Here is a 14,944-nt window from a genome sequence, read left to right as displayed (position 1 = left end):
TTAATTGTAACAGAATTACAAGATAGTAATTAAAATTCATATGATCACTAGACTCATTCACAGAATAATCACAGATGGTATTGCATACAGTATATGTTCACTTAGATTGTCTACATTGTAGTTGTTTTCCTATATTCTGTACAACTTTTTAGCTCATTTACTTAAATTTAATACTTTAGCTATGCTTCTAAAGAAGATGAAAGTGACAATGGTATCAAAATTAAATGAATCCATATTTAATATATGCTTAATTTAAGTTTCTAACAATCCATAGTATTTTAAAGATATCGGAGATTCATTTTTAATAGTCTGGAATGCCATGTTGTACTTTTATGTGACTTCAGTTAGTCTTTCAAGGCTTTGGAACCAAGAATGTTTGAAAATTAATGGTTTACTGAACTAATTTTATTATCTCCATATTGCCAAAGTTTATAAAATTTATTTATCATCTTACAAGTAAAATAACATTTAAAATTTTATGAGAGATAATGATAATCTAATGAAATATTCAATATCTAATTTAATTATCAGTTAACTAAAATAAATAATGTTTCTGCAAATTTCTAATCATTTAGGAAAAATAAGCACTTTGTTTTGTTAACATTAACTCTATGGATAATTTACTTATTTTAAATACAAATTATAATATAAATGAATATGAAAATATTAACAAGTTAAGTTGTTATAATTTCTTAATTATATTTATTTAGATTCAAATTATATTTTAAAATAAAATCATATTAGTACTTACTTGCTGTTGTTGCTGATTATTAGGATCTCCAGCTTCTTTACCCCAAGAACATTTTACAACTTGACCCATAATTTCTGAATTATGAGTACCAACAATTGCATGAGTAGCTGCTTCTTTTGTAGCAAACCTAGTAATTTATTCATATATTAATTAGAACAATATAACAAATTATAAATTAACCTAACAGAATTATGAATAAAAAAAATTTAATAATCAATATATTATAAATCTGTGAGGCCCAGGATTTAAAAAGGCTGAGAATTGAATAATTTCTATTCATTTCAAACCAAAACGATTTTTTTTAAAGTTAGGGTTAACTCAAAAAGGAAAAAACAACCGACAAATTTTCTCATAAAAATCGCTCATAAAAACTCCTTTCCCACCACAATACTTCCCTGTAGAAGATGAGTTAACTGTTGTGTCATAAGTTTGTCACTTCGCCCATCATTGGTCAAAGAAGATCATCACCTGTGACGTACAAGGAGAGATCTCGAGAAGATATCCCCCCATATAAAAGAAACTGTGAAACCACCGACGGGGGGACAAGTTTTCCTGAACTGTGAGTGTGAATCGCCTGCATCTCGTCTCCACCGTCTTTAACAGACTTTGAACTTCGACTTCGAACTTTGGACTGATTTGAACTTTGAACTTGGAAGGACGAACCTCGGATCAACGTTATAACAACCTAATCAGAGGTATTTATCCTACACGCGATGATGTGTAAGCTCTCTCTCGAATATTCCAAACTCGCGGTTAGGGTCGCGACAAATGAACTATACGGATTGAAATTCCCGAAGCAAGGGATCTGTACCTTCGACTCCTTAAATAATTAACTATGTATAAATGTACGGAATAACCAGAATAAACGGGTATTTTGTTAACGAACTTGGATTGGTGTGCGTTTCTTCCGACAATTTTCCACTCCATACTGAACCTCGACGAGATCGCTCGTGATAATTCCCCATCCATCCGCGTATCTATCCGCGATAAATTGATAGATTGGTGTCAGATCCTGACAGGTGAAGGAATCTAACGATCCTTTCTCCTAAACCTTTTTTTTTCCCATCCTTTAGACAAGCGAGACCGGACCTCAAGGTCTTGAGTCGAGTAAGTGGTAGGAGAGGGATATCCTCGTAACCATCCTACCCCCGATTAGTCTCACAAATCTCTTAATACATTTTTTTTTATTGATTATTCATTCTCCTCTTAATTCAAAAATAAAATTATTAATCATGAAAATTTGCCAATACTTAGAATAATTTAAGCAAATTACATTTGTTAAACATTATTTTAGTATTTAACTACTGCCAATATTATTTGGTTTATAAAGTGATATTTTATCTATTGAATATTATGTATACATTATTAATAGTTATAGTTTCAGTATTGCAATAACTGAAAAAAAAATTTAAAGGGAATGTCAAGATTGGGCTCTCTATCTGTTTAGTTTGTTTAAAAAAAATCCAATTTATTGATATTACTTTTTTAAATGTTCCCAAGCCTTTCTTTTGCCTTATGGGAATTGGAAAAACATTTCTGATCAAAGGAAAAGAGTGTCCTGGGCTGGAGTAAGTAAATATCTATTAAAACCCAGTGTGCTAATCATTAAAATCCCCTCTTTTTCAGCCAACTGTGATAATTAGTGGTTATGTGTTTTCAACTTTGGACCACCACATAACCATTGGGTTTGGTGAAAAGGCACTTAAAAAAGGGAATGCTTGGGACAACTAAGGGAGAGGTCAAGCTAGAAACAAGAATGGTAATCAAAAGGACCTGTGGGACTTTTGTGGAGGAGATAGGTCTTTGACTTCTTAAATAGTCAGAAGCCTTAAATGGTTCATAGTTTGTACTATATGTACAGCATTTGACTTGAAAATGGAATACTAATAAAAAAAAAACTTGCTATGTAAGAATTCATTTAAGGTTTTTAAATGAATCCTTATGAAGCAAGTTTTTTTTTTATTTAATTTTGTGTTTTATAAAGGATTCATTTAAGTTTTTTAAATGAATCCTTTATAAAACACAAAATTTATTTAAAAGATATATTAATTTATGAAGTGATTTCCAATCACGTATATAGTTTTTGAAGTTGGAGATTATAAATATTTTGTTTGAAAAATAGGATAAATTTAAAGAAAAATAGTTTTCTTTAAATTTATGCCAACAATTGAATTAAAGAAGAATAAAATGAATTCCAAGAGAACAAGTACAAATATTCATCTTTCAGGTATAATTTACTGCTTCTCTAAAAAAAATTATGATTTTCTTTTGATTCAAGTAACATAATCACTGACATAAATAAATAAATAAATTTCTTTTGCAAGTTTATGAATAGGAATTAGCAAAATTAGACACATATTCTAAGAACATAATTACAAATACTCAATTATAAAAAATTCATAAGGCATTTAAAAAATTATATTTTCATGAATTCCTTTCCACAGTTTGAGATTCACTAATCTAGAATACATTTTATCATTTTACTTTATCTTATATTAAGCTTCTGTTTTTCAACATTATTTCTTGCATTTTAATACTTTTATCATTAATTAATCAATTTTGATAATTTTCTTCTTAAAATATATATACAGGGAGATCCTAGTTATTGTGATTAATGCTGACAGGAAAAACACTGCAATAACCAAGACGAATAACATTGGAAATAGGAGATTGCTGTCAAGAAATTTCCAAAATTATGACTAAATATTAAATATTATGCTAGATATTTATGTATGTTTGTTCTTTATAGGAAAGAGGTAATAAATTAAAAACAGCTTTTAGTTTTAAAATTTTATTATTAAACAAAAAACATATAAGTTATTTTTCAGAAAAAATAATGTAGAAGACTTTAAAACTCCAAAAAAAAATTTTTTTCTAGATACATACGTGATAACAGTAAATAGTGTTCTCTGTTTCTTCACACACTTTCAATGAACTTTCAACATCAAGATCACCATCCATTAATTTTTGCTGAAATTAAGGTTATTATCATGGGGATGGAGTGATTCTTGAACATCTTTCTTATCTGTTTCTGCTACTTCTAGATAATATCAAGTTGTGAAATTTCTTCTATAGTATCATTAATTTCAGAGTCAAGGCCATGGAAATCATTTGCAATTTTAGGAATAAATTTTCACCAAACCAGCCCTCATGTAGGTTAGTGTAACTTGTCTCCATGCTTTCTTGATGCTTTCAAAAGCATTTTTTATGATAAGATTTTCCCAAAATTCTATCAAAGGTTCTTCTGATTATTTTTAATTGCCTGGATTTTATGAGTCTTCAGACATCTATCAGACTCATAAAATCTTTTCAGGTCCAGTGAAGTCCAGGTGGTATGCCAGTATCATAATGGTATGTTTTCAGGAGAAAGTTTAATATGTTTGATGGTTTCACAAAACAAAATCACCAAATATGGTTCAGTAAAACTTCAGAAAATAGTACAGTTAAGAACTATCACATGTGAATAACAATAAAGATTGGTGTGTAAAGCTTAGAGACTAGCAGTTGACCTAAACAGAATTAAAAGTCTCCTTAAATTTTACATACTAACCTTTAATGCAACTGGACTAATTGCTTAGTCTAGTTGCTTTTTTGATTATCAAATGATAAAGCTCGATTAGTCATTTTGGCTATGACTTAGGCTATTTTAGAATATTTTGAACTTTGTTGTCTATATATACTTTTCTCAACTCATTTACTTTAGATTAAAGTGACCAGATCCTGAAAAGTAATAAGTGGGATATTAGGCTTGGTACTTTAATGTGATGTCAGATGAGTCACACGATCAATTCAATGACCAATGAACATTTTTACTTATCCATATACTAATATTTTATAAAATCAATAGTTTACAGTTTACAGTTGTGAAAGAGACGGCCTTACCAATAAGTATAGCCCGGGGAAGAAGGGGGGAAGGGGGAGGAGGAGGAGAGGAATGGGGAAAGAAAAGGAAGAGGAAAAGGGATCACATGAGGATGGCTGGGAACCGAGTAATAGCGGTACAATCAAAATTGCTAGACTGACATAGCAGTCCAGATATTATAAAGCAGATACAATAATCAGAAGTACATAGCACAATTAAACAGAAAATACACTTTAGAGCGGGTTGAACATTTATATGCCCTTTCAATTAGCCAAAATAAAACTGTACAGAATAAAGCAGATCCCGACGTTGGCATGTAGGTGTTAGTGACATAAACTAAGGCCGCCTGAAGTCCTGGGTGAAGAATCGCGGTGCTAAGAATATAGACCACGTGATAGAGAGATTGCCCTCCATACACAGTTAGCTGAGCACCTTAATTTGGCGAATAAAGTCATTGAATTTTGTGAAAATGTCTTTGTTGCTGAGAAGAAGACTTGCCAGACATGGCCACACTTCGTTCTCCTGCATCACAGCTTGTATCAGTTGTCCGTTTGTTCTCGTACAGAGGACATCGGAACAGCATGTGGTCGCTGTCATCTCTTTCATTAAGCGAGCAATGGCATTGCCCATTCCCTTTGCCGAGGAAACGGGCCAAATAACCTTTAAAGTTTCCGTGGCCCGTCATAATTTGCGTGAGTTCATAAGAGAGGGTGTAAAATCAATAGTGACAATGAACAGTTAATTATGACTCTGAGTTAGCTTTGTTTGCTTTATGGACAGTAAAAGACAAACTACAAAAATATATATTGAAACTTTTATAGGGAAAGTAAAACAATTTAAGTGCAAAGAATTAAATAAATGTACTATTTCTGACTTACCAGCAATTAAGCAATTGCCAAATACTAATACAGAATCACAGCAATTAAGAAATCATCACAAAATTCTTTTAAAAGTTATAAAAGGATGAACCTCTATTTTAATACAGATAATTAGCAAAAATCAACTTGCTTTTTAACTGATTTTCACTACACAAAGTACACATTCACAATTCTCTTACAGACTACACAATAAATCACCAATTTGGGCTATTGTTTCTATAAGCTTGATATTAAAATTTTTATATTATGTAAGAAAAGCACCAAAGTCAGAACCCTACCCCTAAGTAGGACTCTTGACTCATTTCATAAAAGAAGTGTTACAGACTAGAATTAAGTGGAGTAAATATTTCACAATCTTCTCATTGACCTACGAAATGATTATTATTCAGTTCTGGTTTCTCATATGTGAAATGTGTGGATTTTCATTCTTGCTATCTACAAAATTGTTAAAATATGACTTTGCAGTGTCATCACTTCACTTCTAAACAAGTAAGAGTTCATTTCTCATTACTAATGGTAAAATAGTAATGGTAGAGTAAAATTAGCATATTATGTGCTTTGTTAATTTTACTTGACACACAATAATGATGCTACTTTGTTCCAAAACATCCTCTTTTCTTAAGTCATATTCCCACATATACCGAAGTAGAATCCTCACTTTTTTAAACATTATTTTGAGTACAACTAATACAGTGGGTGATTGGTTAATGAACATAATATGTTTCAAGACTTTGTTTGCTATCCAAATTGTTCATTAACTAATTATCGATTTACCATAGATTTTTACCTATGGTAAATCGATAATCAGTTAACAAACTGATTAATTTGATTAATTTGTTCTGGAGACCCCAAAAAAATAAATATACACTTTCTTACTATGTTTATTTATATGTAATAATAAAAATACATGTATACACAGTCTTGCATTTTTATTAGTCATGTTTTTTCCGTTTGTGGAGGTTACAAAATCTGTCTAATGTCGATTGCTTTTCTCTCTTCTTTAGGATTTTTCAGAAATAATTAATAGCATTGTAATTGTAGAGATCCCTAAGCCTATTAACCTCAACCTGATTTGGATGCCATTCTAAGACCGTTGTTCTGACATCCTCCTACTTCTTCAAAAGATGTTTAATAGCAGATATCAGAATTAATCCTCTTTTTCAGAAGAAAACATATCTCGCCGAGTTTCTTGGTGTTCTTCATTCAAAAATTCATGGCATTCTTCTGTCGTCAGATCCGTTTCATGTTCTATTATGAGCTCTTCAATGTTCTTTATTTCTTAGACGTAATTTTGTTATTTCTTAGATGTGTTTTTGTTACTCCTTTTGCTGCTTGAGTCTTCTCGATGATACTGTATCTTTCTTAGATATGACTGAACTGTGGCCTACAGTAGACCTGTTCAAGCCATATTGCCCAGCAACATCAGACATCTGTCCACTCTCCATCTTTGCTATTATACTCTCACCTTTCGAAAATAAAAACTGATGCAAACTTAACAAGTGCCTGCCCAACAGTCTCGTGAATACTATAAAAGAATTGTTTCTGTCAGAAAAATAAAAGGCTGGAATTACAAGGGAGAGTTTCAAAGTTCGGTGGAATACTATCCGATCAGTATATACCGGGTTGAGTGTTGATGTCAATGTCTCCCACACTCTGAAAAGTTCTGAATTGTTTAAGATTATCAGCACAAAACCTTTCTCACTAATTTCTAGTCTTATTAACAGGAGTACAAACGTTTTTGGCCTTCTTAATAGGCGTTCCTCGGGTACACTGTGGAGCGTCGGTTAGAAGTTTAAATGCTGCCAATGTTTACCCAGGTATCGTCTTACCAGTGACGTCATCGTCAATGATAGGTATCGTAGGCAGCATTTAAACTTCTTCTAACCGACGCTCCACAGTGTACCCAAGGAAGGCCTATTAAGAAGGCCGAAAACGTTTGTACTCCTGTTAATAAGGCTAGAAATTAGTGAGAAATGTTTTGTGCTGATAATCTTAGAAATAGTTCTAGCTACATATGCATAGTAGTCTGAATTGTTTCCTGAAGACAAGGATACTAATCAGTATTCATTATTTTATGTTGCTTCTTCTTGTGTTTGTTCTGTGAGGTGTTCATTATCCAAACGTGTTCATAGTCTGAACATAAAAATCTTTCACAAAAGTGTTCGTTATCCGATTTGTTTGTTAACTGATCACCCACTGTATCTATTTATGCAAATTATTAATTTCAAACAATTTATTAAATAAATATTGAATTCAAGTCAAAAGTTTTATTTTTATGTATAAAATGTAGAAATAACAAATTTTGAAAATTTAAATATTTATGTTACAAGTTATTTTAAACATACCTTATAAATGCATATCCTTTATCCTTAAAAACACGAATTTCTTGAATCGGGCCAAAAGGTGTAAATGTTTTTTGCATTAATTCCTCTGCAATTATTTCTTTGATTAAAGCATATATAAAAATTGTTCAGTTATATTATTAAAAGTAATATTTTTATTAGTAACTTAAGCTTACACATTTTGCACATTAATTGTTAAGTTTGGCAATTAATTTTCAGAAGTAAATCCATTATATTCAATTGCTTAATGAATGCATTCCTTTCTGTAAGTTCATTCAAAAATTAGCATTTTATGAAATTACATTACATTTTACTTTATACTAATTAATCATTGCCACTATACAAGCATAACAAAAGATAAACAAAAATTTTATTATACTTTGAATAAAGACAGATCTATCACTGATAAGCATATGCATGCATATCATCAGAGGGGATCTAATGGGGCTAAGAGGAACCTTTTCTGCCATGTAGAATTGTAATGAATTACAAAGCTGGGTTCTGAATGATATTTTTATTTATTTAGCAATAAAAATACAATATTTTTAATGTTGAATCTTGTTTTATTGTATAAAATGGCATGGCTAAGATGCTATAAGTCATAGTACATTTCCTGCATACAGATCAGTATGATTCCATGTTCATGGAAAGCCATTGGAAACTATATCAAAGGCAGACACCAAAGGGCTTTGGCAGCTTTCACCAAGTTTAATTTTGTGGGAATCAAGTACATAGTCACACATGTAATTGATTCTTTCTCATCTGCAACCTAACTAAGTAACTTTACAAGGACTATCCAATATATTGTGAAAGCACATTTACAGGTTAGTCACTTATTATTAATGTTTTGTTACTCTGCTTTACACAAATGTAAGCACATAAAGGGAATCATATGCTTTTTGAATACTTGCAGATAAGAAACACTAAGAACATTTACTTATCATTGAGAGAGCTTGTAGATGATGAATATGAGAAAGTATTCCAAGATTGCAGTCACACTGACACAAAAACTCAACATGGAACTAGCAAACCAAGAATCTATGCCAGGCAGATGAACTGTGCAAATGTACCTGCAGAGACTCCCAATGAGCATTACAGAAGAAATTTGGCTCTTCTATTGCTAAATGACATTGTATGGAGTCAATTCTGAACCAATTTAATTTGTTTGGGGATTATTTTTAGATCATTATTCTATTTATTTTGGGGCATTTTATTTCATTATGGATAGACTACATAACCTCACCTGGACAAAATTCTAAAACTAAAATTCACCTTACTATGATGATTAGTGGTGGTAACAATTATTTCATTGAACTTGGAAACAGCATCTCAAGGGAGACTTCCATAGAAGTCAAACAAATGATCTCCTGCCACAAAATGTCACCAAAGAAGAACAATAAAAAATTATGAAAGATTAAATGTAAGGGTGATGACATGACTTAAAGAAAGATTACTAAAATTAAATGAATGTTAGCCATTTAAGTACATAAATAGGATCAAGTGGATGTAATCATGTAGTGTCATCACAACCATACTATAAGGAGGTGAAGCTTGAGATCAAACGAGGTAATGCTAAGGATTGAGCAAGATTAAAGCAAGGATTTCAAGTTTCATTGACAATGTAGAAGTTTCTAGGTGACAGCTAGGCAAAGTTAATTTGTATGACTTCCTTCTGAATTTTCCATAGATTTCAATTTCATATTTTTGCTTGTTGGTTTTGTGGAGATAATTCTAAGATAGTTATAATTTAATTTATAAGTCTCCCAAGTATCAGGAAAAGTTTCTTGTACATATATATATATATATATTGGTTTTTTGGATTTGATATCTTTTTATTATACTTTGAATTTTTACTAACTTTATTTTGTTATTGTACATATTCAGGCTTAGAAGAATAAATAGCTCAATTTCCGTATTAAGAATTCAGACTTAATAGTGAATATTTTGATAAAGATAGCTATGCTGGCTAGAATATATAAAAAATGTGTATTAGCCCTAACAAGAGCAAGGTCCACACTAGAATTTCTAATGGAATGCAAACGAATAAAAGTCTATCCTATGTCAATATACAGGATAAAAATAAATAAATAAATAGATTTGTTTATGTAAGGCACTGTTAGAAAACTATATGGGCTCTTGATAGAAATAGATAAGGTGTTACAACTTAATCTCAGAATTACATTATAAATTTTTAGATAGCCTATCTAGTCTACATTTAGTGTAATTTATGGTACTTTTTCAATAAAGACTAGCACATGACTCACTGAAATTAAGGTAATGCAATATATGAGTCATGCTTATACTGATAATATTTTTCTTACTTCATACTTTTACATCTGTAAAGGCATTTATGTCCTATAATCATAATCACTGCTATAATTTTTCTACATTGTTAGTTACTACACAGGTTGTCTAAAAAGAAACTGAACTTTGTCTCTAGAAATATAACTAGATGGCGGAACTAGTATCAACAATCAAATTCAAAATTTTGAATGTTATATTATCAATTGTGAATAATAACATTTGAATTGGTTCATAACAATCCTTTGTGTGGCATGAAATGCAAGTGTTATTTTGTGACTCTTGTCAGAAAATTGCAACAAAGCAACATGCCAAACATTAAGTTCTGTGTAAAACTAAAGAAAACTTTTACTGAAACATTTAAGTTATTGAAACAAGCATATGAGATGATCGCCTATACCAAACACTTGATTCAAAGATGGCTGGGAGTCAACTGAAAATTATCTGAAAAGTGGTCATCAAAAACGTTGACTACGGACAGTAACATTGATAAAGTGTATCAAATATTAGGAAGTGATCTGAATGTGACCTGTAAAATGTTGACAGAAAAGTTGGGAGGTCAAAGAACTTCATCTACACAACTTTATGTAAATAATTTGAACAAATGTAAGGCACTGTTCCCGAGGAACAAAAATAGGCATTCATATCATGCTCAGGACATCAAAATGGCTTGCCACAATCCAATTTTCTCGAAAATATTGTCACAAGTGATCAGATGTGGTGCTACCCATATGACCCGTTGATGAAATGTCAAAGTTCTATGTGGAAGTCATCAGATGAGTTTGCCAAAAAAACTTTGTTTCCAAAAATTGCAGGTCAAGACCATGCTTGTCTGTTTTTATGACTCCAAGGTATCGTGAACAAGGAATTTGTTCCAAGTGGCCATAATGTTACTGGAGAATATTATTTGGGTATTTTGGAATGTCGTTAAAACCAAATTTTACGTGTAAAACTAAAGGACTAAATGGACAGCCAGAATATCATGCTCAAGGAAGCTGGACACTGCTGCATGACAATGTACCCTTGCACAAGAGTACCACTATTCATCAATTTTTGGCTCAAAAAAGATACTATAACCCTAGACTATCCACCCTATTCTCCTGATCTGGCTCCCCATGACTATTTTCTATTCTCCCTTAAAAATCTTTATCACTTTATGAATGATAGATACCTGAGAATCATCCAGGCTTCAGTTTGGTAAACTGGACTTCTCACCCATTGAAAGTTTGAGAATAGGTTGAGGTCATTTGACTGAAGCCCGGACGATTCTCAGGATGTGAGTGCCCAGTGGGCTACTTTTGGTAAGCAGAACTGGCACTGTGGGATGATAGATACCATAAACAGAAACAAAGCATGCAAGAAATTTTGAAATATATATAATAAAAATGCAAAAACTGTATAAAATTTAATGGAATAAAACAAACGTCCAATGAAGTTCAACTTGTCCAACTTGTCATAAGCCCCCTCTCCCCTTTTAGTGTAGACATCATTTATGGACAGCCACTAATCTGATATTTTGCCATTATAAATAAAAATAACAGACATTTTTGTTTTCTTGGAATTAGAATCTGCCATCGTGCCTACACAAAACTTGAAGATCATTCTTACATTTGTTGCAAAGGCTGATAATGAGTTATCAGCTGTATCCCTGAGAAGACTCATTGACATACATGGTGATGACTTGCCTAGTCCTGAGCTTCTTGAAGAAGATATTTCAAGAAGCACCAGAAGAAAACACTGGATTAGCAAAAAATGCAGATGAGGAGTTGCCATGCACATTGGCCAAATTGGTGAAAACATTCAAAAACATATGTTTCTGAACATTTTTGTGTTGCTAAAACATTGTGCTAAAAAACCCCCACATCACATGAATGCAAATGGTCAGCTAACATGCTGAATTACATGAGAGCTATGATAACAATGTTGCCTTACAGGACTGGACATAATTCATTCTCATTATGATTTTCATCTTGACATTGACAAAGCTGTAAATATATTTGTGACATTGCATTCAAGATTTGATGTATTGTAGACAATTGAAAATTTTTTTAAGATATAAAATGTTATTTTGTAATATATATAATGTAATGTTTCTTATTACATTAGACCCCTCTGGAAATTTTCTGACAACATGCCTGATATGATATCAATTTCTGCCATTTATGTGTTTTTGAGTGATTGGGAAAAATAAATCAAAACAAAAATAACTTTCATAATATTCCTTAACAGCAAGGAAACCATTCATAGAAAATTTTTTCAAATAACAACTAAGAAATTGTAAATTTTATATTGTTTACTTAAGGGAATTCACAGAATAAGGCTTCACTTTAGAAAAAAATGAAGCTGGTTCCTACTGTATAATAATGTAAAATTAATTCTATAATGATGATTGAGAAAATTTTGTTAAAAGTGAGAATGAAGGAAATTAACTATTTGTTTTACAGTTCAAGCAGTTGCAAAAGTAGTTTACAAAAGTACTAACTTCTCAAAATGATTATATTGAAAAATATTAAAACCTCATGATATTTGATTTTTTTTAAATTCATAAAATCCTAGAAATTAAGTGCCAAACATTAACTGTAAATATATTTAAATGTTAGTTAAATTATCTAACATAACACAATATTAAAACTATATCACAAAGAAAATAAAAGACATAAAAATATAATACAGTAGAGCGTCGTTTATCCGAAAGCTGGTTATCCAAAACGTCCGTTATCTGAAAGCATTCCAGTCAGCAAATTTAAATTTTCGCTAGTGCTGTGGCGCTGCAATCTTCGTCTNGGAATAACAACACGTGAAATCACTAAGAGATTAAATTTGTCAAATTGAACTGTTTATGATTACTTGAAACAAATTGGTTTCGTTTCAAAGCTCGATATACGAATTCCACGAGTTCTTAAAGAGAAATGCTCTATTTGGTGGGATATTAAGGAAATTTTTTTTGGAGCTTTTACCAGACAATTTAACAATTGATTCGAAAGTGCACTGCATTCGAGTAAACAAATTGCGTAATATCATCAAACAGAAAAAGCTGGCTGGAATTGATAAAAAAAACAGCTGTAGTGTTTTACCAGAATAATGTCAAATTTCACACAAGTTTGGTAACTCGTCAGAAACTGTTATAACTTAGATGGGACTTGCTATCACACTGACCATATTCGCCAGACTGAGCACACTCAGATTATTACTTGTTCCGGTCTATACAAATTTTTTTAACTGTAAGACATTTACTTGAAATGACAATGTCAAAAATCACTTGGACCGGTTTTTTGTAAGCAACGATCAAAACTTTTACGAATGTGAAATTGTGTTATTACCAGAAACGATGACAACAAATATTTCAGCAAAATGATCGATAAATAATTCAACAAAATATTTATTTATTATAAAAATATTGCTTTCCGAACAACCCAATATATTTTACTAAAACAGTACATACTCAGTACTGCATAACATTAGATTGTGATTACAAGTTGAAGGTTGACATATAGCAGGGGTGGGCAAGCAAGAGTTCAGTGGGAGCCGAAATGTAGGTTTTGCAAATTGCATGGGAGCCGCAGTTCTGTACTTTTTTATTCTGTACCGCGATTTTATTATATAATATAAATATAATATAAAACAAATATTGAATTTTTTTAATAAACATATTTTCACAAAATTGTGAAAACAAAATTGTAAAAATAATAATAAAAAGCAGAAATGAACACTTTCAGCAAGAGCCGCATTTGCCCATGGTGACATTATAATAATATGTAATTAAAATTTCATATAAAAATCATGTATGCTTTAAATAAAATATGATAAAATATTTTTTCTGAAATATTGTCTAACTCATATTTTTGCTAAATTTTATTGCTTAACTATTTTAATTAATTTGTTTTTATAGAATAAATTTTTCTATAAATTTACAAATCATATAAAAATTTATCAGATTTAAAACTTGCTATTACAAAACTTATTTATACAATTAATTAAAGGAATTTGGCCTTAAAAAAATAACTTAAATGGTACATTGGTAATTTGATATAACATGATCCTTGATATTCAAAAAATTCAACCCTATTCTACAAGAGGCTGCATTGTAAGAAGGAATCCTTTCTGTCAGATGATGGCCACTATTTATTAGTTTCACATTTATCCTGCTCAGATATCTCTTATTGTCGATTTTGTTTACCTTTTCTATATTAAAACATATAGGAGTAAACTTGTGTTTACACAGTGGTAAGAACAAAGTATAAATGTGACATTAAAAATATTGCAAATTGAACCTAAATGAATTGAAATAAAAGCAGCAGAATCTAAAGATGCTAGACAATAAATTGAAGTTTACAGGATATCTGCATTGTCTATGTGAAGACTTGAAACCTACTAATAATAAGTCACACCTTCCACATTATTTCGAACAAAACAGATTAATAAAATTTAATTTAAAATAAAATTTGTTTTATTAAATTTTATTAAACTGTTTGCTGGAAATAATGTGGAAGGCATGATTTATTATGTCTGTATTGTATCAAAGTGCATAGTATCAAGTCACCAGTATACCATCAATAAATAAAATGATAAATGTCTACAAATTACAGTATATATGGTTGTACAAATTAAAATATGAAATATTAATGCCTAGTGTATGAATTAATCATTTTTCTGCTTTTTTCTTTGACACTGTGAATACCAAGTCTTAATCAACATTAATATGTTGATTAAGAAATATATGTTGATTAAGAAATATGATGTAGTTTGATTAATGCCATTGAATCAACATTAATATGTTGATTCAATGGCATTAATCAAACTACATCATATT

General features: G+C 30.8%; 1 protein-coding gene across 6 annotated transcripts in view; it reads right to left on the bottom strand.

The window, feature by feature from the left end:
• LOC111620559 (nucleolysin TIAR-like) overlaps nucleotides 1-14,944 on the bottom strand; it is a 363,479-nt gene that overhangs the window by 13,890 nt on the left and 334,645 nt on the right. For all 6 annotated transcript variants that reach the window (XM_023362491.1, XM_023362493.1, XM_023362495.1 and 3 more), the window contains 2 exons: nucleotides 7,837-7,921; nucleotides 752-878 (listed from right to left, as the gene is read on the bottom strand). In XM_023362491.1, coding sequence (XP_023218259.1) covers nucleotides 752-878; nucleotides 7,837-7,921 — 212 coding nt within the window. The remainder of the gene's footprint in view (nucleotides 1-751; nucleotides 879-7,836; nucleotides 7,922-14,944) is intronic.

Source organism: Centruroides sculpturatus, unplaced genomic scaffold (assembly GCF_000671375.1).
Source record: "Centruroides sculpturatus isolate CEXI.00-Female unplaced genomic scaffold, Cexi_2.0 scaffold76, whole genome shotgun sequence".
NCBI classification, from domain to species: domain Eukaryota; kingdom Metazoa; phylum Arthropoda; class Arachnida; order Scorpiones; family Buthidae; genus Centruroides; species Centruroides sculpturatus.
Note: the sequence above shows the minus strand (reverse complement) of the source record. Positions and strands in the feature narration are given on the sequence as shown.